At 34.9% G+C, this 26,089-nt stretch overlaps 1 protein-coding gene across 1 annotated transcript in view; it reads right to left on the bottom strand.

Annotated features, from left to right (window-relative positions):
• LOC101894714 (DNA polymerase alpha subunit B) overlaps window positions 1-26,089 on the bottom strand; it is a 294,384-nt gene that overhangs the window by 14,934 nt on the left and 253,361 nt on the right. The window contains exon 3 of the mRNA XM_059120212.1: window positions 13,049-13,122. Within this exon, the coding sequence (XP_058976195.1) occupies window positions 13,049-13,122 (74 nt within the window). The remainder of the gene's footprint in view (window positions 1-13,048; window positions 13,123-26,089) is intronic.

Genomic DNA, 26,089 nt, shown 5'->3' with positions numbered 1-26,089 from the left:
CATATTTAATAGAAATTACAAATTTATTCAATTTTATATTTATTCTAGGAGAAGGGAAGGAAAAGGAAGAAGAAATTTTTTAAATAACTCCATAAGACAAAAACCAAAGGAAGCGATGATAATTTGTGATTATTTCCGAAACTATAGTATTTTCTGTATTATCATTTGGTAAATATTCCACTGAGATCGTAAATATCGAATTCTTTAAATATAAGTAACTGTGAGGACACAATTGTTCAAACACATCACATCAAATAGATCCGCTTATTAGGACTTAAAAAACAAAAAACAAAACAAAAAAAATAGAAAGCTACACGTAATCACATCTCACTGGCTTAGTATTTCAATCTAAGACGTGATCTTCGATTACCGTTTCTAAAATTGAACACCTGGCCCAATATGGGTTAATCCATTGTTTTGGGTAAAAACCAATAACGTATTTGGAATTTCAATACTTCCGTAATTTACTCCACTTCACTTGCGTTAGAAATCTTAAAACTAGTTGGGTTTTTGGAAAATAATTTATTCTTATTCTAATTTATAGCACCACCCAATACAAATTGCCCGACTGGGCGCAATGAGAAATGTGGAGCAACATTTCAGATAAATTACAAGAAATCACATTAAAAATCAATAACACGATAATTGAACATAAATTAAAGGCGAGCTAAACACAATGCAAACCAAAGCAAATCAAAAAAAAAAAATGAACGAGAGACAAATATGTAAAGGGTCGACGTTTTGGGTTGAAATAAGTTTAAATTTAAACTATAATAGTTGTAAAAATTATTGGGGAAATGAAAGGCAAGTCAACACCTTAGAATATAGAGTTGTCATGTGAGAGGCTTTGAGCGTTTACCGGTCAAAATATCATAACATGTTTTTGGAAACGTTAATTAGGATAGCTTTACCAAAAACAGGAGTTGGATTCTTATTCCATGAAAAAATTCAAATGAAAAATATTTTCTTTAAAAACTGACATCTTTCATTTTACAATTTTTTAGAACAAGGGTTAAGGACCAGAAAAGACCTTTGTGCTATTTTTCAAATTAAAAATAGTTAAAATATTTGATTAAATTTATCAAATAGTTTTTCTATCACGCCACAATTTCTAGTCATTTGTTTTCGATCACTATCTAATTGACTGTGGCATGTTAACTTAAAACAAACTAACACTTACAACAAAAAATGGGTGTTTTCCTGCCAGCACCTTTGACAATAGACCATTTGCCTGGCAATAAATACACAAAGAAGTCTATTGTCTAGCAGGACTTAAGTATAAAGCAATTGATATTGCAGTTTATCGTAATATTGACACTTACACGGAATTTTTGCATATTTCAATATTTAATGATTAATTTGTATTACTTCTGTGTTTTGAAAAATTACACATTTCTGGAGTTTATTTTTTTTTCAAATGACAACTTATTTAAAAAAATGCGGAGGGATCAAAATGAAAGTGTATATAATGTATAGAAAAATGATTTAAAGTCTAGAAATTTAGGATAAAATAGCACCGGAATCAACTATATAATAGGGTCGATTTTCGATTGATAGATTAATTAACTTTAACTACACACTATCATTACTATACATTCTATTATTTAGACTTTTTGGCTTAACTCTAGTAAAGTTCTTCAATTTTTTTTAATTATTTTTCCAGTGGTAGGTTATTTCACCCTGATTCCGGGAAATTTCGACTAACGTTGTTGTCTAAATTTAATGGAAAATATCGGCCCACTCTTTCTGGTATCTTCCCACAAAGGGTCAACATTTTGATAATCTCTTGTAAAATGTAAAATAAGAGTCCGATTATCTTCAAATTTCGCATATTTTACCAACACAAGGTCTGGCTTAAAGATTGAATATATTGGACCACTCCTAGTACTTTCTCCGTCAAAGGGTCACACTTTTGAATAATTATAACTATCATAAAATTTAAAATATGTATCCTATTCTCTTCTAACTCGGTACTTCCCAATATTTTTATCAACACAAAATGTGATATAAGGATGGAATGTATCGGTTTATTACTTTTGGTACCTCCTCCACAACGGGCTATAAAATTATATCTTCATAAAATGCCAAATAATCATCCGATTCTCTTCAAATTGTATACATCCCAATATTTTTAACAACTCAAAATCTGCTTTGAAGATCTGATTTATCGGTCCACTTCTTCTGGTTCTCTCCCCCAAAGGGTCTAAATTTTTATTAGCAAAACGCTCAAAAAAAAGAACGAGATAAACATTAGTTTTTTTCTTAACTTAGAACTTGCCAATATTTCTACCAACACAAGATCTGGAGTGAAGATGATAGATATCGCCAAACCCGTTCGGGTACATTCCCCAAAAAAAGGTTAAAATTTGATTAATATGCACAGTTCAACATTATAAAACATGTAAACAAAGGCTATAGTCGTGCGGAGCCGACCATCTGATACCCTACAACACGAAAATAAATGTGAAGCTCCCTCGGTTAATTTTTTGTCCTTTTCGATTTTTCAGGGAGATTTTATTTTTTTGGTCCATTTGAACGCCCCAAAGGTATATCTTCAAAAACAATAGGCTTTAATTCTGACCCTAACACTACCCCATGCCAAATTTCGTGACGATCAGACGATAATTGTGACCTGTTCATAATACCCTCAACACATAGTGTTGCTGGGTGTACAAAAACTTTAGAAAATGTACAATTTAAAATTGCAAGTGAAACTGAAAAAATCGCATGCGATAAAAAATACTACAAAAAATTAAAAAGTGTAATAAAAAATATTCACTTTTTTATTGGCATATTTTCAAGCGATTTTCTTAGATTTAATCATTTTCTGGCAAGAGACCATTTCGAATTGATGAGAATTGTGAAAATCTGTCCAGCGGTTCTTGATATCCGATATCTTGGCTATCAGCATCATTGCAATAGTCAGAAGTGACCTTTTAATGTATTTGTGATTTCGCCGGGATTAAAATTTCGTGGTTTAGTGGAAATTTTCGTATTTTTTAATATAAAAGTTATGATCTATTTTACCCTCTAAATATTGTCCGATGACCGTCCAATTTGCTATACTTCTGCCCAGCCCTAAATTCTAACTCTATGCAAAATTCTCGATTGGTTTCATGGCTAGTGAAACAAAACACGAAACGAAAAATATACATTTAGACTCTTCATAGACGACCCTGAGTAGGCCTTCTATGCACAGAAGATCTATTATTCATAAGGAACGGTAGTTCTTGGTAAGTATATGGGATTGAGTAATTCTATTAAACTTTTTTCCATTCTGATTTAATTAAGTGTTATTATTTAATTTCTGATATAAGATATCGAATCCAAGGAAGAATGTTTAAGGTGAACAGTTTGTTCTTCTTATTCGATTTCTCAAAAATTATTTTCTTCCCTTATTTGATCAGAAAAAACAAAATGGAAACATAGACGTTCTACTAGTATACAATAAGTTACAAAGAATCAGTCAATAATTTCTTTGGAATTCATATCAAATTTGGGAGACAGGAACAGGTGGACTTTTCTTTCTACTTTCATTTCTACCATATACTTTAAAAATAATAATTTTGAATAATATATTCGAGATTGAAAAATATCAATACCCTCGATAGTTGCATTGATCGTTAACCTGCTCTTGAGTGATGGTTACATTCTTTTGGTTGAATCTATGCAATTATCAAACAATTATATTTAATATTATTACCCCGATTTCCGTTACAAAATCTAGCCTTGGGAATCTCTTATCCAAATATCAACTTTTAATCCATAACTTTTGAAATTTATCTGCCTGTTTTAATAATAATCCATAAATCAAAAATATATTTCCTTCTCTAAATATCAGCTGCATCCTCTTATCTGTTATTACATTTACTAGAAAAACGCACATTTGTAACTGAATTCTTTCGGGCGAACAGAGGTAGAACCGTTTACATCCGCTATTTCATATTTATTTTTATAAATTTATTCTAATTCCAAATGGAGACTTCCCCTTCGAGATTTGCAGGTATTTCCTTTGCATCCAAACATCCAAGACGAAGAATTTCAAATCATCATGGGCTATTTCCTTTCATAGCTGGTCTTGCTGGCTACAAGTCTTAAATGATCGCACGTAAACCAAGAATCGATGAAATGGCTGGCATCAACACCGCCGCATCATAGACGCACAGGCGCAATTAAAAACCACTTCACTGGGTTTCCAAGTCGTCATTACATTGGACTGGCTGTCTGACTGACTGGCCAAGTCTTATCTCATGGAAATGTTTCTCAGCCAAAATAGTCCACAATGTTAGGTGACGGCAGAGATCATCAGCATCATTCTCATCCTCTGCAGAGACCAGAAGGCCTGTTTTGCTACCCACCATATCGCAATCTTAGTTATTCCCTGGCGTTGGGAATGTATCAATATGGTGGTTTTTCAACAACAACAGCATTTGCTACTTCCGGTGATGGCCAGACGCGGAGCTACTTTGTTTTGTTCGCTTACGCAGCTGTAAAGCAAGTGTAGAACAAGAATTTACGATTTTTGCTATTCCTTGTAATTTGGTAGTCATGGTAAAGGGGTTTAAGATAAAAACTCAAGACGAATAATGTCTTCCATTCCATACATTTTTACCTGGTCTTATTATACCCTCCACCATTCTATGGAGGGTTATCAATTTTGTCATTCCGACCCTACAAAGTATATGTATTCTGGATCAGCGTAAAATTCTAACACGATTTAGTGATATCTGTCTGTAATCACGCTATCTTTCGAACGAATTACACACATGCATAGTTTACCAGTAGGCAGGTTAAGTTCGTAAATGGGCCATGTCGGTCCACGTTTTCGTATAGCCCCCATATAACGGTACCTCGCGACATTCGGTATTTTCATGATTTTAGCGACAGTATTTACCGGAATTATTTCGAATTTTTGTATGCAGGTCCACGTCTTTGTATGGCCCCCATATAACCTACGCTCCCGATATTCGGTATTCTGCAGATTCCAGCAACATTATTCACCGGAATCTTTTCAAATTTCCTATTGGGAGATGTTAATGGTTACTACAACCTATGGGAAAAATTTCGTATGCAGGTCCACGTCTTCGTATAGCCCCGATATAACGACCTCCCGATATTCGATATTTTCATGATTTCAGCGACATTATTTACCGGAATTATTTCAAATTTCCTATTTGAAGTTCGTAATGGGTGCAACAGCCTATGAAAAAAATGTTTCAGGTCAACGTCTTCAGGATTTTTTTTGAAATTTTTCAAGTTCCTTCCAAATTTTGGAGGGTATTAAAAGTTCGGCCCCGCCGAATTTAGCTTCTTTTTTACTTCTTTTTATATTGTTATGGAATAGTTTTTTTTTTTACGGAACTGCTAAAAAGCTTCATAAAATATTTCGCTTAGGGACCCATCTGAATTTTAAGCCTTTTTTCATAACCCTTTATATCAGAATTATTACACTTTATTACGCTTACTGCTGGTTTACACATTGTACATCACCTCATTCGTGAGGAGCGACAAAAAAACACACACACACATATATATATATATCTCTTCTGGTGTGATGGGAAGCATTATCGGACATCTTCATAAATGTTGTTATTACAGATTATTAACTTTATTAATCATTCATTCGGCCAAAGTCTCTTAAAAGTAGAACTCAAAACTAGCCACCATTTTTTTTTACATACCTAGTCTGAATGTCGGTCTCAATGAGTACACACATACGTACAAACGCTGTGGAGTCTGTGGCTCATTTTATAATTGCTTAAATACAGGTTTCGGCAACAATTAATTCCTTTTGGATATAATCGGAATTTCTTAATGGGACTTAATTCTCTGAGATGTTGAGGAGATAAGGAGTAAGAGAATTAGGGGAGGGTTTGAACGGATGAGCTGATTATGTGATCTTAATTGTTATTGTTTGTAGAAGTAGTTTTTTTTTTGAATTTTGAAATTTAAAAATTAGGAAACACTAGTTCTATTGCAGACAGATATATACCCATTGTGGGGGAGGAATGAGACATGTAAAGGTAGAAATTTGGAATTTTTCGAGGGTTATTGTTATTAAAAAATTTTATCCTTTGTGGGAGAGATATCAGAACCCCGTTTTTATGGGATACTTAATACTATAAGACATATTTAAACAGCAAACTTTAAAAGAAATCTAACAAAATCGGTGGCGGTTACATTTAAAGAAAATTATTATTTTTATTACCTCCACCTTTTATGTCTAGGATGGTTGGTATTGAAAATGAGATGTATCGGTCCATGTTATAGTATAGTCCCCATATATCGGTACTTTCCGATATTCGGTATTTTGTTGATTTTTGCCACATTTTTCCACGGATTTGTCTAAAAATCGGTATTTGTAGATTATATGGGTTCTAGCTCGTGTGGTGTATAGTCTCCATACAGGCGTACCTTCCAATATTCGGTATTTTGATGTTTTTGCCATGATGGGTTCTAGCTCCGGTGGTGAAACATTGTATGTATAGGCTCATGTTTTGGTATAGCCCCAATATAACGGTACCTCCCGATATTCGGTATTTGATAATTTTTACCACATTTTTTTTTTTTTTTAATTGGTATTTGTATCTCATAATGGGTTCTAGCTCCGGTGGCAGAACATTGAATATTTAGGTCCACATTTTCCTATAGCGTGTATATAATGGTACTCACTGATATTCGGTGTGTTGCTAATCCTGGTCACATTTACTTACCAAACTGTTTCAAATGAGGTATTTAAGAAGATTTGGTAGATGACAATCCTTGAAGTATAATATTGCCTATATAGGTCTCCGTTTTGATATGGCCACCATATAACGGCCTCACCCACTTTATGGTTTTTTTGAAAAGTTTAACAGCATTATCCAAACGGTCTTAGTGTATTTTAAAGTGGAACACGTTTGAATTCAGATACTTTTATAAAAAATAGTTTTCTTTACTGAAAGGTGGATGGTATTAAAAGTTCTTCTTGGTCGATCTTAATGTTTTTACTTGTTTTTTTTTACGAGAAGTAGTGGGAAAATATTGTTCATGTTCTCTCCTGACCTACGTCTGACATAAATTGTATCATGTCTCAAGTTCAGTCTATATCGAGAACTCGTTTTGTTTAAAAAGTGATTTTAGTTAGATTTAAATATTATTGGCAACGAATGTTTGACATGGTCCAAATTTGATTCGTTTAGACTATATCGGGTGCTCCGCCGGGTAACTGACGTAGCCAGAAATGAGTATCGGGGGTGGGGGAGGAGAGGTACCCTGGGCCCAACGTTGGTGACCGGGTGTATATGAGATATATTTATAAATTTGGTCTTTGTCGGAGTAGTTGGAGAGTTTTCATCATACAAAATTGTGACCTTTTGTGGGGAGTTACAAGATGGAGGGGTCCAATATTATTCGTTGCAAACCTACATAAGGCTGATTTTAATATTGCGATGTGCTAAGTCATTTGGTTCAATATTTTTGTAATGTTTGTAACTTTTGTGGGGGAGGTACCACAAGATGTGTGTTTTGGAAAAAAAAATTATACAGTTACCAGCCGACCAGACAGACAGACGGCCGGCTTGTCTAAATCCACGTCCAAATGATATGTAACCTCTGCAGCCCCTTCTAGCCTTTAGACCCTTGTAGCCTTTAAACAAGGTAATCTTAATGAATTTCAGAATGCTTGGATGCCCGGTTTTTAGACCCATTGGTATATGCTAGGTATAGGTATGTCCTGTGCAGCTTTATGCTAACCTAAGTTTTGGGGCAGCATAAAGCTGCAATACCGAACTAGATTTTTGCTCATTCAACTAGCTCTTTGGAAATATATCCTTCGATGCCCTCGCCTCCGCTCCATTAGAAACAGTTTCAACAGGATCCATCATATGTCCGTACTTGTTTAAGCCTTACGGTCTATACAAAGGAGTTAGTTTTTGTAGCCGTGCTCAAGGTAACCATGATCAATTTGAAAATGCTTAGTTGCACCGACCTAATGACCCACTGGTATATGCTACCCTTCCGATTATTTCCCCTGTCTTGTACAGCTTTATGCATCCAAAAAACTTACATACCAACCTACATCTTTGGTCATTCGACTAGCTCTTTGGAAATATATACTTCGATGCCCTCGCCCCTGCTCCATCAGAAATAACTTGTGGATCCATAATTTGTCCGTAATTGTTTTAGCCTTACGGTCTATAGAAAGGACCTAGTTTTTGTAGCCGTGGCTCAAGTAGAAATTCAAATAAGGTAGACAGGACATAAGCTGAATAAGGAAGTCTAGACTAGATGAATAAAATGTGAGTCTTCAGACCAGCCGTTAAAGGAAGTGTATAGACAAAATAAAATGGGAGTCTATGGGCGAACTGAGTCTATAGGTGAGCTGAAATGGCAGGTTTGGCAGAGAGGATTTTTAAAGAGAATCATTTAAAACCCTGAAACACGAAATTTAAATAGATTTTTTAGCCAGACAGAGTCTATAGACAAGGTGAATGGGTGTTTCAACACAATGCCCTAGATGAGATCAAAATGAATGTTTTAAAAATGGTATTTAAAGGGATGAAGAGGGATTCTATAGACAGTTGAGTTGAGAGTATAAATACATTTGGAGTGGGGTATTATAGAGGAGCTGAAGAGTAAGGATTTTTTCTAAAACTTAAAATTTGAACTAAAAATGTTAATTAAGCTTCTATGAAAACACCGACGTAGTCCGGGTGACTCAACTTAGAGATATTTAGAGCATTTTTTTTAAACCTCATTTGTCGAAATATATTTCTGGCTGTAAAGTTGGTTTAAAGTTTTTGGAAAATCGGGGCTCGTTTCGGAAGTTGCGAAAGCTGTGTTAACCTAAGTTTGATATTGTTCAGTTGGAGCGAACCCTTTGCTTCGGTTCTCCTTTCTATCAATATTTTGGGAGGCATTTAAAGAGTGCTCCATTATATCCCATTTTTGCATGTCATTTAATTTGGACAGAAATATTTAGATGTTTGAAGACTTTTTTGAATTTTATAAGACTTATGTTTATTCAAAACAAACTATTTGTGGAGCAAGGTTCTAAAGAAGTGGTTTGAAGTGCGTCCATATGAGAGAGATATTACGATGCACAACATAAGGGTATCAAATGGGTTTTTTTCTACATGAAAGAAATACTTATGATCAATTTTAACATCTTATTTCATAAACAAAAATTGTCAATAACTCATCCATCAAATTCCACTAAAAATATTTTCTCCTTGAGATGTGTATGATACTACAAAATAGCAAAATCGTCACAGTGAAAATGCAATGATTTACCCCCCCCCATTTTTTAATTGAAAAATATGCCATGTTTACCCTAGCTATTCCATTTAATATCTCTGCAACAATTTATGTTCAGTTGCAAATTTATGATTTAATGTTTTATAACAAGAATGAAGAGAAAGATCGAAAGAGGGAATGAGGGTTCGATGTACGTACATATGGGGTATTTTACAACTTAAATTGCTTGAGACTGGGTCGGGCGGGCCGACTTTATGATACCCTACACCACTTTGCTAATTTAGTAGAGCCCCACATAATAATTAAAAGTTTTTATGGGAGAATTTAATCATACACGCTTTGATTATAATTATTATTTAAAGTACAAAGGACTAAATATGCCGAAGCATTTGTATCTTTTACATTCGGACTTGTATCGCCCATTTGGTGCAAAATTTTTGACCAGATAAAGATATATATGGGAGCTATATCCAAATCTGAACCAATCTCGATAAAATTTGCAAAGATATTTCTGAGTTGTATTTGATGTATTTCCTGAATATTGTTGTTACTGAGTGCATATTACGGCTGTGGGTAACAAATACAACAAATCGGATGAACAATATATATGGGAGCTATATCTATATCTGAACCAATCTTCACCAAATTTAGCATACTAGCTTCTAGACTCAATTCGGTCGTAAGTGCCAGATTTCTTCCCATTTGGGTAAATATTAGACGTTTGGTGTACAATAAAAGGTAAATCGGACTTACAACATAAACATAAAAAAAATAGTTGGGTGATAGGCACTCTACGGTATTACTGTTGTTATCTTTAATATTAATATTAGTTAGTTATTATTATAATTATTAAAAACTCCCTTAAAATGGCAAACCAAAATATTTTACAAGATTTTTTGTTTTGTCATATAATTCTACTATAGGTCTTAGAATACAGCAAAAGTCTACATCATAGCAAAAAAATCTCGAATTTATATATATTATCAAGTAAAAAATCAGCTAAGTTCGGCCGGGCATTAAAATATGTGGCTAAAATCATCAAAATACCGAGTATCGGGGGGTACCGTTGTATGGAGGATATACGATATCGTGGACCGATATAGCCCATCTTCGAACTTGAAAATTTTAGTTTCTCATCCTAATTCGTTTTGACTGTAGCGCGATTACAACAGACGAACAAATGGAAGGACGGATGGGGCTAAATCGTCTTAGAATTTTACGCTGAACAAGAATATACTATGCTAATATCTAAAATTATTAGTTCCATTAGTTACAAACGGAATGACGGAATTAATATACTCTCCATACTGTGTATGGTGGACGGTATAAAACACATTTTAGGCTAAAACCGTACTCATGTGAATTTATGCAAAATTCTCCTACAAAACATATTTTTAGGAGGATGACGTTAAAGACAAAAATATTTTTCATCAAATTTCAATATAAGTCACCTATAAAAATAAATCACTATTTCCAATATATTTTAAGAAAATTTAACATCACTGTTACCAAAACAAAACGCGAAAAACTACATATTTTCTACTGACTTTTTTACGAGTTTATGTATGAAAGTAACATCAAATTTCTTCTTAGGTAGATGGTGTCAAAAGAAGAAATATTGTATACTAAATTTCACTATAAATCTCAGAATAAACCATATATCTATGAACAATAGTTTTTCAGAAATGTACATGTTAAATTTGGTATATTACAAGCGAAAATTGCGAGTTTACATTTTATGGTGCTAATTAAACACATTTCTATTTTAAGACAACATTTCCCTTAATACTTCATTTTCAGGGGAAAGTGTCAAAGAAGGTACTATTGTATACAAAATTTTACTATAAATCTCAGAAAAAAAATTACTATAAATCTCAGAAAAAAAACTATATATCTAGATTAAATAGTTTTTAAGAAAATTATATATTGTATTCGGATGCTAATTTCTCGTTTTATGAACTTAACGTTTATTTAAAATGTTAACCAGACAGGAGGAGTGGATATATGTATTCCATCTTCACACCAGACCAAGGCTTAATAAAAATTTTTGTCATGTGTGTAATTTGAAGACAATCGGAATCTTACATCACATTTTGTAAGAGTTATAATTATTAAAAATTTCGACCCTTTGTGGGTAGGTACATAATGGAGTGGACCAATATTGTCCATTTTCGCACTTGATACAGGATTTGTGGGGGAGGTAACTCAAGGAGTGGACCAATATCGTCCATCTCCAAACTCGTAAAATTGAAAAATGAGCTCGGGGTAAAGCTATTGAAATTCCAGAAAGTGCAAGAACTTACACCACAACGGAAAGAAAATAGACTCAAAAGAGCTAAAGATTTGCTTCGCTTGGCCGAAAGTGGTGAACTACTGAATTTGGTTTTCTCCCATGAGAAAACACTCGTTGTCCAGCAGTTTGTAAAAAAACAAAATGATTGTGTTTAATTGCCAAAGAGGTCAGCTGAAAATATGCACCTTCGATTGGCCACCACAACTCAAGTGCCGGCTATGGTGATGGTGGCATCAGAATAAATTCCGAATATTATTGGGAAATATTCTGGAGGATGTATTAAAGTCTTGGGCACACAAACATTTTGGCTGCAGACCTTGGACATTCCTACAGGACTCAGCACGCGCCACCCAAGAATGGTTACAAAATGGGGTTCCTCGCTTTATTTCCAGCGCACAATGGCCACCAAAATCTCCGAATACCCATCTGTTGAACTATTGTGTCTGGAGTATTTGGGAAAGCAAGGTTGGTACTAAAAAATACCAAAGTGTTGATCACCTGAAGCTAGCGCTTCGCCGGGAATGGGCCAAAATACCGCAGAGCAACATTCGGGCAGCGTGTGACGGTTTTATTGGCCGTTTCAAGGCCATGATTCGTGTCAAAGGGGACCAATTCGAAAATCTAACAAATCTAAACTTATTCTTAAATTTGATGCTATTTCCGACATTTTTTGCTTTCATTCAATAAAATTAAAAAAATGTAAAAATTATGGTGTTTGACTTTGTTACAGTTTTTTAAGCTACTTGCTAAAATGATCAATACTGGCCCATGTTTTGGCTTAGCTTTTATATAAGGAAACCCCGGGTTTTAGTTATTTCGTGGGTCTTCGTCATATTTCCCAAAAAAATACTTTAACTTAGTTTCTCAGGGCGTAGAACAACATTTTATTTCGACTTAAAATTTGTTTTTAGGCATTTTTTTAAAGAACCTAAAAAATCCTTTTTGTGACTCGCATGAGGGTTAAAAGTTTGAACTAAAATAATCCTTGAATTGTTATCAGTATTATTGCTTATGATACAATATAGGTAAAATGTAAGGATGCCAAGAAATCTTAATCCGAAAATTTCAAAATGTGTAGAAAAGGAAATAAAATCAAAAGACTTAAGCAACAAACTTGGCTACACAATATCCCTTATGCCTAAGCAGCACATTTGAATAGATGAAACTACTGATTTTATAAAGTATAGTATTTCAAAATGTTTTGGGTTCCAAGGGCTTCTTCGCTGATTTCTTTACCAGATATTTTCTTTGCGTTAAAGACGTTATAATTTACCAAAACAAGTTCATTTACAATGGTGTCCATTTCCTCTACCCACTAAAAAAATAATTAACAGAAATTATTCCAATTTCCTCAAACTTCATTCAAAACTCATTGTAGGGTACCATGAAATAACAAAATTACAAATAAATTCGAATAAATGATAAAGGAAACGGAATTGCATTTGATGTCAAGTCGCTAAAACGTCAGCTGACTAGAAATAAGAAGAGAAGTATAGAACAACAATAACAACAACTTACATTGGTGAATAGCTGGCAGGACTGAAGAGAGTCTCGTTCTGGCGAGCAGGTGTTCTAGCCAAAGCACTTTTAGCCTGAAAAGAAAAACAAAAAAAGAACAACAACGAAACATTAATAAACGAATGAATGAGTGAATGACTGACTGTCTGAATGTTTTGTTCGATGTTGAATCAATAATCGATTCAAACAATAGAAGACCATATATCTCTTAAAAAGGAAACACACACACACACAAAAGAAGAGGCAATTACAGTAATGTCCGCAAAGAAAAGAAGAGGAAAAATGAAATGTTGCACTATTGAGGAAAATAGCAGCCATATCGCTATTGTGCAATAGTTTGTGATTTCTTTCATTATATCGCCTTTTGTTCGCTGGCCCATAACAAGTTGTTTTTGTTGTTGAGTTAGATAATTGAAAAAAAAGGAAACTGCTGTAATAGAATTGTAATGGGGCGTTTATATCATTGTTGTGTTTGTTTGTTTGTTTTTCCCCTGATGGCCGGGAAAGAAAAATTAACACCTGTCGATGATGATGGCTGGAAAAGAGCAAGTCCAATGATGCAGCAGAGTTGTATTAGAGCATATGCAATTTAGAGAATTAAAACCACTGAAGGATTTTTCAAGAGGTCTTACATAGATAGATGACATATTTGCAAGATTTTTAGAGATATTAGCCCCCTTGAAGGAATTCTACCAAAAAATGTTATATTTATATAAAATAAAAAACCTTTATACTGGTATTTCATAGATCAAATACATCTCCACAGCTATAATAAATATAGAAGATATCTCAGTACTTGACAAAAGGATTTTCAGCAGGTTTGCCAGATAGACAGACGACATCTGAACAAATTTTCTAAAAATAGAAGATCTATTCCACACTAAGGACTTCCGGAAAAAGTGAAGGATCCCTTTTCAGATTTCTGCAGACTAAGATACAAAAAGGTAGGTCTTCTTTGGACTGGATGCCTTATCTGGGATTTTTATAAGACAATCGTCTACTATGCAGGTATTCTATAGACATAAGACCTCTTAACGCGACCTCTAATTCAAAAGACCTCTTAACATGTTCTTTACAGAGAAACGTCCCTGGAAATAATTGTATATGTTTCTTTTTGTCTTGTAAAGGTTTCATGAGGATAAAAATATACATATAGTGGTCTTCTATAGACAAAAGGCACATTTAAAGATATTCTGTAGACAAAGTACCCCAACAGGTCTCCTATAGACCATACGTCACTTCTTTAGATGCCAAATCCCTTAATAGGACTTCTATAGACACCGAATCCCTAGAAAGATCTTCTGTATCCAAATAACTCTTACAAAAAGACACTTCTACAGGCAGAATACCTCTAAGCAGATCCTCGCAAGCCTTCTTATTATCCTTTAGCACGAATTCCATAGACAGGATAACCATTGATGGGTATCTTTGATACATATGATTAACAGAAGGCCCATTACCATGGTTTCTACAGACAGAAAACCCCTTAATAGGTCTTCAATTAACTGAAGAAGCCTTAGCAGATGTTCTAATGATTGAATATCCTTGACTATTCTAAAATAGAAAGAAGGCGCTCTGTAAGTCTTATAAAGTCCGTCTATAGACAGAAGACACCATGACATGTATTTCAGATGACTATGTATTATAGATGACTCGTGACGGATTTCCTATAGAGAGAATGTCATTGACATTTCTTCATAAACATAAAACCCATTGATAGATTTTCATAGACAGCAGACCTTTTAAGTGTTTTTAAGGACAAACTACCCTTGACACATTTTCATCTTTAATAGATAGAAAACTCTTAATACGTGTCGCAAAGGCACGCTCTTCTATACATTGCTATCTGTAGGTAGAAGACAAGTCTATTTTAGAGAGAAAGAGAAAGATAGACAACAAGTCTTCTAGAAAACCTTGAAGTTTTTTCCATAGAGGACTTGCCGTCTTCCCTTGTAAAAGACTCTGATGACTTCTCTTGTAGAATACCCTGAGGCCTACTCTTCTAGAAGACTCTGACATCTACCCTTGTAGAGGACCCTGGTGTATCCTCTTGTAGAAGACCCTGAGGTCTTATCTTCTAGAACACCTTCCTAGAGCACCTTGTGGTCTTCTTTTTTTGAGGACATAGAAGACTTTAAGGTCGTTTTTCATAGAAGACCCTAAGGTCTTCTTTTTGTCATAGAAGAACTTAAGGTCGTGTTACTGTCAAAGAAGAACTTAAGGTCGTGTTACTGTCATAGAAGACCTGGAGGTTTTCGGTCATGGAAGACCTGGAGTTCTTCTCTTTTTGAAGACCCTTAGGTTTTCATTCCTAAAAAACCTTAGTCTGTTTTCCCAGACCACCTGGAGATCTTTCATTGAGGAACCACTTTCACAGAAGACTTTGAAGTTGACTTTCACAGAAGACATGGAGGTTGTCTTTCACAGAAGATCTGGAGGCCATCGTTCATAGAACATCTACTTTAGTCATTGGCATCTTCTTTCAAAGAACACAATGAGGTTGCCTATATAGGTTTTCTGTCATAGAAGACCTGGAGTTTTATTTTTCTCATGCTAAACTCAAAGGTCCCATTTTATACAAGACATTGAGGTTGAGTTTCATACAAGACCTTGAAGTTTTTATTCCTACAAGATATGGAGGTATTTTTTCCTAGAAGACCCTGATGTTTTTTGTCCTTAAAGACCTTGAGGTCCTCTTCAACAGAATTTAAGTCTTTTTAAATAGAAGACCTTGAGGTCATCTTTCCTAGAAGATACTGAGGTGTTCTTTCTTTCTTTCATAAAAGATTCAGAAGATCCTGGAATGTTCTGTCCAAGAAGACCTACTGGAAGTTCTTGATGGTTTCATTAAAAGAAGACCTTAAGGTCGTCTGTAAAGAAGACCATTGTTTTTCTCTCATAGAAGACTCGAAGTCCCATTCCGTAGAAGACCTTGATTTTTTCATTCCTAGAAGACCTAAGTTATTTTTCTAAAAAACTTTTAGGTCTTTTTACGATGTGGCTAATTTTTACACATTTTTTTACATTTTACATTAAAAGGAAAATGTTTGCAAGTTGACGCCCGATATGGTTTTAAAATGCATAAATATACTCTTTTCCAATCCTAAAACTACTTGAACCCATATTTTCATTTCAAGCAGATTGAGCAACTATTTTGAACCTTGAATACTCTCCTATTTTCCAAACAAATAAAGCTAGAGTAAATATTTTTGTTAGCTATTTATACCCTACAACACTATGTGTTGGGGGTATTATAAGTTTGATTGGGCCAAAAATTATGTAACACCTCGAAATATTGGTTTCCCATATAGGAAAGTATATATGGATCTTCCTAGCTCGCCGAGCTGAGTCGATCTAGCTATGTATGTCCGTCCGTCCGTCTGTCCGTCTGTCCATGTTAATTTGTAATCACTCTACAGGTTGCAATTATGGCCCGATCATCACGAAATTTTGCACGAAGGTGGGGTTAGAATAGAATAGAAGCCTATTTCTTTTGGAGATGATCGCCAAATGTTTAGGGGTTGAAATGGACCAAATACTGAAAAAATGTCGGATTTTGCAGTAGCTATACAGGTCGCAGTTATAGACAAATCGAAATTTCGCATGTAGCTAGAGTTTAGGGCGGGGAAGAAGTCTACCAATTTGGGTGGTCATCGGATAATATTTAGCGGGTAAAATAGACCATGTCTTTTGTGTTGAAAAAATTCAAAATTTTTCTTTAACCGTGAATTTTTTAAATCCCGGTGAAATCACAAAGTCATGATAAGGTTACTTCTGACCTTTACATTGATGTTAACATCCAACAAATCGGATATATAGCAAAATATGTGCGTTATATATGTCTATCAAAGAAGATATGCTTGAAAGATCTCTTATATATCGAGAACGGCTGAACTGATTTCGACAGTTCTCATTAATTCAGAATGGCCTCTTGGCAGGAAAGAAAAAACGTCTAAAGAAATCGCATTAAAATATCTCTCTAAAGATGAAAATATTGGTTTTGTAACATTTTTTCATATTTTTTTCAATTTTGTCATATTTTTGGCATATTTTCATTTTGAATCAAAAATTTGGTAATATTTTTACAGCTAACAAAACTAAGTAGTTAGGATATCAGGATATCATATACAGATCGCATTTATGGCCCGATCCTTACGAAATTTTGCATGGGGATAAGATGAGGGTCAGAATAGATGCCTACTCTTTTTGGAGATGATCGCTATATATTTAGGGGTTGAAATGGACCAAAAAACTGCCAAATTGTCAGCAGGTCGTAATTATCGCCCGATCCTCACGCACATTTGAATGGGGGTTACCGCACATTGCAAAAGCCAAGCAGTTTCGGATGGCCATCCAAAAGTATTCAATGTGTGAAATAGTTTGCCAACTTTTGTAGACTAAATATGAAAATGTCCATTCCAGCGACATATACCAATATATTCGAAATGAGCAAATTCGTTTAAGTTGCTATTATCCGAAAATTGGAGAACGAAACATTATGGTTTTCTTTTATTATTTGTTACAATATCTTGTGGAGTTCTTTCGAGTATCTCGCCTGTATAAACTGTATGGTTTATTATAGTGTTGTAGGGTATTCAACGGTCGGCCCCGCTCGACTGTAGCCTTTGCTTACTTGTTTTTGAATGTCATTGCTTATCCAATTGTAATTGTAACGATGGAATGCCTTGAATGCAACAAATAAACAAACGATAACAACAACAGTGAACTTCATTCCACTCCAGGGCAGAGAGAAAGGTAAACATCACAAATTGCTGGTCAAATAGATTTGTACGACGACAAAAGTCATAAATGAAACATCTTCTAGGAGGTAGGAAGTGAGTGGAGAGCACTATATACATATGCACCAGTTAGACATACTACATATATATACTTACAATCATACATACAGACATACATACATATATAGATATCGCTCCTTTACTCAGAGTGTCATATCTAAAAAAATCAGTTTAAAAAAAATGTATCGTTTGAAATTTGACTTTCCGACACAAAAATACAACATTTACACAGACAATTTTTTTTGCAAAAGTCGCTATATAACTGTGCTAAAAGTCGGTCAAAGAACCAATATGGTTCGAAATGTATAAGTGCTTCATATCCTCAATATACATACTGTTTTATTTGATTTATGTCAAACTCCAAGTAAACAAGTTCAAAAGTATCAGTCGTTTTTTGCGCGACGGATGCATACCCTCAGCTATTGTCCGTTCTTGTTGAGCCTTTATGGGGGAGGTTCCGAAGGAGTTGTCTAATATTGTCCAACTTTTCTCTGATATATGTCTGACATAAATATTACAACGTACCATATTTGGACTACATCACTTGGTATGAGATGTGTCATAATTTTTAGAGAATGTAGAAATGTGCGTGAGGTGCCAAATATAGTGGATCGAAGTATTCCATTCCATCTATTACTAATAAAAATATTGCGACCGCCAAATGTAAAGAAAATGGAACATTTATTTTAAATTTTATGCGAATAATTGTAAATCAAAATTTTAATTTTTTGTGGGAAGAGGTATAAGAGGGAGTGGGCAGAAAAAGTCATTCAAATGAGATCACTTGTTGAGGGAATATTAAGATTCCCTCCCAAGTAATAAGAGATTTAAGTGTTTAAAATTGTGATCGTTTGTGGGTAAGGTACCACAAGGGGTAGGCCGATATCTATCGTCTTCACGCCATATCTTGTGTTAGTAGATATATTGAGATGTGTGCAATTTTTAGAGAGTTGACCCGTTGTGGGGGTGTCACCAGAAGCTGTAGTACGATATCTACCATCTTTATAATAGATCTTGTGTTGATATAAATATTAAGATGGTCTGAATGGAATCAGATGTTAATTGCGCCTTTATGAGCTTAATGGATATTCAAAACGTATACCATTTATGGGGGAGGTACCAGAAGGAATGGTCCGATCTCTACCATTTTTAAACATTGAGATGTCTCAAGTCTGAATGAAATCGGATGTTAATTTCGTGTTTTATGAGCTTCATGGATATTCAAAATTTTGACCATTTGTGGGGGAGGTACCAGAAGGAGTTGACCGATATATTCCATATTCACACCAGACCTTAGGTTAATAAAAATATTGTGAAAGCAATCGGACTCGTACATCACATTTTATAAGAGTTGTAATTATTCAGAGTTGATGTAGTGTATCGATATTGTTCATTTTCGCACCTAACCCTGAGCACTGACGCAAATATTAGGATTTACAAAGTTGGAGCAACTTTGTGGGAGGTACTAGGAGGAGTGGACCGATATTGCCCACCTACGAACTCGATCAAAGTTTGATAATAATAATACGATGTACCAAGTTTGGACCAAATCGAATACTCCTTTCTAGAGTTATCGTTCGCACCAGCCAGATAGCCAGACAGACAGACGGACGGACATCGCTAGATCGCCTGCAAATGTCCTGAAACGGATTTGGTCCAGAGTCCTAGGGTGTAAATCCGTTATTTCGATGAGGCACGTTTTGGCCGTATCAAATGATATATACCCTCTGTACCCTTATGGCTAAGGGTATAGGAAACCGTAGCACCTTGAATTCTACAGATATCAATTTAAAAATTTGATAAAAAATTGAAATGGGATTCATAGAAAAATTGAAAAAATTTCTAACTCAAAAAGCGGATTTTTTGACTTAGGCCACTCTTTGAGTATCTGAGCGATATGTACATGTTGTTGTTATGTGAAATACAAAAAGTCACTTTGGAATGTTGACTGGCCATTGACGAAGACAGGAAGCTTTGATACTGATGTTCTTTTGCGAGTTGCTATTTTCAGTAGTTGCTGATGACGTTGTTATGGTTGTTGTCGTTGCTGTGGCAGGCAGCAGCAGCATCTGGCGAAAACATTCTAATGATTGGCATCACCAACATTCTCCAAACATTTTCAAATAACTATTCGATGTTTATATGTCGCTGTCACCATTGTCGTGTTGTTCATTCAGTTTTTTGTTGTTACAAAAAAACAACTGTTGCATAGCACATCCGATGCGACCGTTCTTGTTGTTGCTGGCCAACTGTGTGTTGCTGTCATTGAAATTTCTGTCGTTTTTTGCCTTATCATCGCCAGAACAGAGAACATGTGGTCGAGTACGATGACAACATGATTCTCTGGGTTAGAGAGTAACAACATCAACAACACAACAGCAAAACAAACAGAAGTCAAGTAACTAACATTCACTGATTTAGAACTGATGATAGTTTTGCTCCCGCACTCGAAACTCGCTAGAATCGGAGAACATTCAAATCCCGGTAACAAACAGCAACAACATGATCATCAAGTTGTCATCATCTTTGTGGGGTTGTTGTTGTTATTGCTGTTGCAGATTAAAGTTGTTGTGATGTTTTGTTGTGCGTTGTTGCGCGCCATTGTGTCCCCTTGAATTTACAGCTGTTCGCAATAGAACGCCAACAGCAACAACCAAACAATGACCAACCATTCTTTTGCTTTTCCTGAAGTTGCCAAGTTGTTTGTTTTGTTGTTGTGCCACACAACAGTTTGTTCGATTAAGTGTTGCGTTAAGTGCAACATAACAACAGCAACATTATGCTCTAAGTTGAGAAGTAGAAGAACTGGCAAACTTAATGACATCTATGTTTAGCATACACACTACTTATGTTGTGAGTTTGTATAGCGGCCGCTAGGCAGCAAAATCTACGAAATATATTTATGAAAAACGCTCGAAGAAAAATTAGAAATTATCGAGACAGGGAGAAGTTAATTACAAAGCAAGTTAAAGTGAGGTTAGGTTCGTTCGACTCAAACTTTCGGCAACGTCCACCATTAGGAGAGAGAATATCTGCAATGCACCCGACAAATTTTTGAAGAAAATTCTGAATTAGAATTGTAATAATGTATCGACGTATCCTAGGACAAACAATTCCAAAAAATAATCGAAATTTCTGTTCTACAAATTTGGAATTCGATTTTAAATAAATGTAATTAACGATATAATAATTTACCAGAATTCCAAAACAATTATAGCAATTAATTGCATACTAGGCGGATCTCTCCCAAATAGCAACCCATTATGGAGAACATTTATTGATGGCATTTATAGAACCGAAGGCTATCCACCAGGAATTTTGGCGAAAACAGAGATGAAAAAACTGCAACCATCTGACAGCTGTTAAAATTATTCCAGTGACTGCTCATTTTATTGTTTACAAGCGTACAAAAGCATTTTGATGAGAGTTTTCCAGAAAAAAGTTATTCGTGATGGAATTTAAGTAAGAATAACCAAAATGATTATAAAATACACCCACAAAGGGTCAAAATTTTAAATATCCATGAAGCTCATAAAACTCGAAATTTACATCCGATTCAATTCAGGCTTAGAAAACCTCATTATTTCTATAAAAAAGCATCGGATATTCCTCAAATTGCACACATCACAATATTTTATTAACCCAAGGTCTGGTGTGAAAATGGATATATCGGTCCACTCCTTCTGGTACCTCTCCCACAAAGAGTCAACATTTTGAATAACCATGAAGCTCATCAAACGCGAAATTAACATCCGACTCCATTCTGACTTGATCCGTCTCAATATTTCCATCAGCACAAGTTCTGTTATAAATATGGTAGAAATCGGATTATTTCTTCTAGTACCTCGATAATAAAATCAGAATTAAGTACCCGGTTATCTTCATATTTCACACACCCAATCATTTCTACTAACACAAGATTTGCTGTGAAGATGGTATATATCGGTGCATTCCCTCTGGTACCTCCCCACAAAGGGAGAAGCTTATAAAACGCACAATTAACATCCCAATCCACTTGTAACATCTCAATATTTCTATCAACACAAGATCTGTTATAAATATGGTAGAGATCGGACCATTTCTTCTGGTACCTTCCCCACAAAGGGTGAAAATTTTGAATATCCATGAAGCATATAAAACGCGAAATTAACATCCGAATCCATTCAGACTTGGCACATCCACTCCGGTACTTCCACCACGTGGTGTTCAAGATTTTGAAAAACGCAATGCTCAAAGAAAGTCAAATAAGCATACAAATCTCTTCAAATGCCACACATACAAACATTTTTACTAACACCAGATCTTTTGTGAAGATGCTATATATCTGCAAACACCTTCTGGTAACTCACCACAAAGGGTCACAATTTTCAATACTTTTATCTGTCAAAAATTCAAAATTCAATGATTCTTTGAAACGTGCTATATCTAAATATTTCCTTTAACCGAAAATTGGATATAAATGTTCGATTTTTTTGGCCATATCAATATTTTTATGTGTATTAGATGAAGTATGAAAATGGAATAATTTGGTCACCTGTACCCGATAAAGTCGACCGAAGTATTCCATTTTCACGCACATTTCAACATTTTCTAAAAATTACACATATCTCATATAAAGTGAAGGAAGTAACCAATATAGTCCGAACCAGTATATTTTTTAGGCCCGACACGAAATGGACCATATTGACCCATTCTTTCTGAACCTACTCCATAGAGGGTCAAAATATATTTAATTAATCGAACATTGGCTGAGGGCATACATCTGTCGGCAAAACCGACTGATACTTTTTAACTTGTGTAGCTCTTCTTTGATAATCTGCCGGATATTGCCGTAATTATTTTTTGTGTTGCACAGTGTTATTTTTCATAACCTACTAATCAGAAGATCAAGAGTTCAACCCCTCTAATTAAATTTGACCTCAACTTTGGTATTCTAAAAAAAAATTATTGACTTTGTTGTCAGTTTTGTAAGCACTTACTGCCTATGATCTGGTTAGGGGTTAGGATACTATTAGTAGTTATTAGTGCCAAAATGTACTTAATAAACCAATCATTTGGTAATGATTTTTTTCCAGAGATTCTTTAGTTACGGGATATAGGATATTAGGAGGGGGTTACCATGCCCTTTGGGACCACATGAACCGACATTTTTCCTTGAGTGTATCATTTCATGTATAGCAGCAGTAAAAAACTCAACGGAAATGCGTTAAATTTGTTTTGGGGGGATAACGAAACACTTCTGCCACGACCACTGTTTGTTTTGTGTCGTTGTTAGTGTCAATTTTAAAAGTTCAATCTGCTCAAAGATTTTCTTTAATATTTTATTTGCCTCCGCATATCCTTCGTTTCCTTATCCTCATAATTTAAATTGTTGGTAGTTTTCATTAGATTTGCTTTTAATTTTGATGGTGTCCTCTGATGGTGGGGGCAGGGTGTTACTGCTGCTGCTGTTCATTTCAAATCCAAACAAAATACAAATATTTTCATTTCGTTGTTCGTTGTCAACTTTTATCAATGTTCAGGTATCTGTCTTTGTTGGACTTGGAAAACGAAAGAGTTCTTTAAAACAACAGGTGGAATTCTATTCGTTGTCAGCGTTACCAGAGGTTAACGTGCCGCGTCCAACATCAACAACCGAACATCTGTGGACTACGACACCACACCATGAGTGTGTGTGTGTGTGTGTGTGTTTTCGATGTACTATTGTCAAATGATGGGAAACAACTTCAAACAACTACCTGGAGTAGTGGAGTAGCAGAATAGTGGAGAATAGATCGTTAATGCGAAATGCTTAGTAGGAGCGGTTGCTAACTAAGATCGTAGAATGTCGTCGTTGTTGTTGCTGCTTGTTTTGTCATTGTCATTTAACCATTTGTAAAATTTCCATTGACAATTATATTTAGGTGCGTGTCATTTGTTTATTTAAACTGACGGAAATAAGTTCAGAGCGGCTGGTTTCTATTTGTTTTTTATTAATTCTAGATTTAAATAAAGCGACTGTCGGATAAGCAGGAAATCGTATTATGTGTGATCAATGGCATGGAATTGAAGTGATATTCTTAAGTAAATTGGAACATAAATAACTGAGCAAATACAAACACTTATAGTGGTCTAATAATAGCGAGAAACTATCTACCTTAGAATATAGGGTTAGGGGTTAGAAACAATGATATTTTTTTCGTATCGTATCAAAATATTTTTATACCCTCCACCATAGTATGGAGGGTATATTAAGTTTGTCATTACGTTTGTAACACCTCGAAATATACATTTTTGGACCCACAAAGTATATATATTCTTGATCAGCATTAAATTCTATGTCGATTTTGCGATGTCCGTCCGTCTGTCCGTCTGTGGAAATCATTCTAGCTTCCGAACGAATTGAAGTGGTTTAATAAAATTTTACTCATATGTATATTATGTTTACAGGACTTTTGGTATTGAAAATGGGCCATGTAGGTCCACGCTTTGGTATAGCCCCCATCTGACGGTACCTTCCAATATTCGGTATTTTGATGATTTTTGCGACAATATTCATCGGAATTGTTTGAAATTTGATATTTGAAGTTTGAAATGAATACTACAGCCTACGACAGAAAATTGTTTGTGCAGGTCCGCGTGTTCATATAGCCCCCATATAACGGTACCCCCCGATATTCGGTATTTTGATGATTTTAGCCATTTTTTTCACCGGAATTCTGGTATTTGAAGTTCGTAACAGAAACTACAGCCTATGACAGAAAATTGTCTGTGCAGGTTCACGTCTTCGTATAGTCCCCATATAACGGTACCTCCCGATATTCCTTATTTTGATGATTTTTCCGACAATATTTATCGGAATTGTTTGAAATTTGGTATTTGAAGTTTGAAATGAATACTACAGCCTACGACAGAAAATTGTCTGTGCAGGTCCACGTCTTCGTATAGCCCCCATATAACGGTATCTCCCGATATTCGGTACTTTGTTGATTTTTGCGACAATATTCATCGGAATTGTTTGAAATTTGGTATTTGAAGTTTGAAATGAATACTACAGCCTACGACAGAAAATTGTCTGTGCAGGTCCGCGTGTTCCTATAGCCCCCATATAACGGTACCTCCCGATATTCGGTACTTTGTTGATTTTAGCGATATTATTCACCGAAATTCTTTCAAATTTGGTATTTGATGTTCGTAGTGGATACTACAGCACAAGACAGAAAATTGTCTGTCTGCCCCCATATTACCGATACCGATTACCGATATTCGGTATTTTGTTGATTTTAGCTACATTATTCATCGATTTTTTTTTTGTGTTGATAAGTTTCGCATTTGAATATTGTAATGGCTTATGACAAAAGTTACCGATGCAGGTCCATGTCGTCGTATAGACCCTAATGTAACAGCTACATTCGGTATTTTTAATATTGTAACAGAATTTTTAACGGATTTTATTGTTTTTGAGAATTGCCAAATTCGTTTCAAATGGTGGAGGGTAATCAAAGTTCGGCCCGGCCGAGCTTACATCTTTTTTATTTGTTAAGTTATAAGATTTGGATCTTTTACACCAGCTATAGCATATAGTGGTTTCCGGTCAATATTTGTAATATTAGAGGAAGTGTTTTTATTAAAAATCACTAAATAGAATCAATAATGGGGATGAATTCCTCATCAAAGTCAAGTCAACTGGCTAGAGCTGGAATTTTGGAATTTCGAAAGAGGGTGCAAGTTCCCCCTCTTTCACATTCTAAATGATGCGAAATATATCTCTAATTGTAGGGGTCTCTCTGTATATTTGGCCCAAACTCTATAAAAACTTTAACAAAGTTTGGCTTAAGAACCCGAAACTCAATTGGGGTTTGGATGTTTGAATAGTCAAAGCCAATCCAAAATTTTCACAACCCATTCTGGACTTCGAAAATATAAGAAAATTTGTAGCAAAATGGTAAAAAGGGTTATTAAAAAAATTATCAATGTTTTTTATTAACAGCAAGTTAAATAGTATCAGTCGGTATGATTGATATGATAGTATGATTATTCTAACTGGAGGTACGTTCAAAATATTTATACGGAATCATAATTTCAGATTAATTACATATTTATATCACATTTCTGGCTAAGGGAAATATTTAGATATAGCAAGATGTATAGAATAGCCGACTTGTTTCGCAATTATGACAGATATAAATATTGGAAATTGTGACCCTTTGTGTTTGAGGTTGGTAGATATCAGATTTTGCGTAACCAAAATGATTGGATGTGT

Source organism: Musca domestica, unplaced genomic scaffold (genome assembly GCF_030504385.1).
Source record: "Musca domestica strain aabys unplaced genomic scaffold, Musca_domestica.polishedcontigs.V.1.1 1, whole genome shotgun sequence".
Lineage (NCBI taxonomy): Eukaryota > Metazoa > Arthropoda > Insecta > Diptera > Muscidae > Musca > Musca domestica.
Note: the sequence above shows the minus strand (reverse complement) of the source record. Positions and strands in the feature narration are given on the sequence as shown.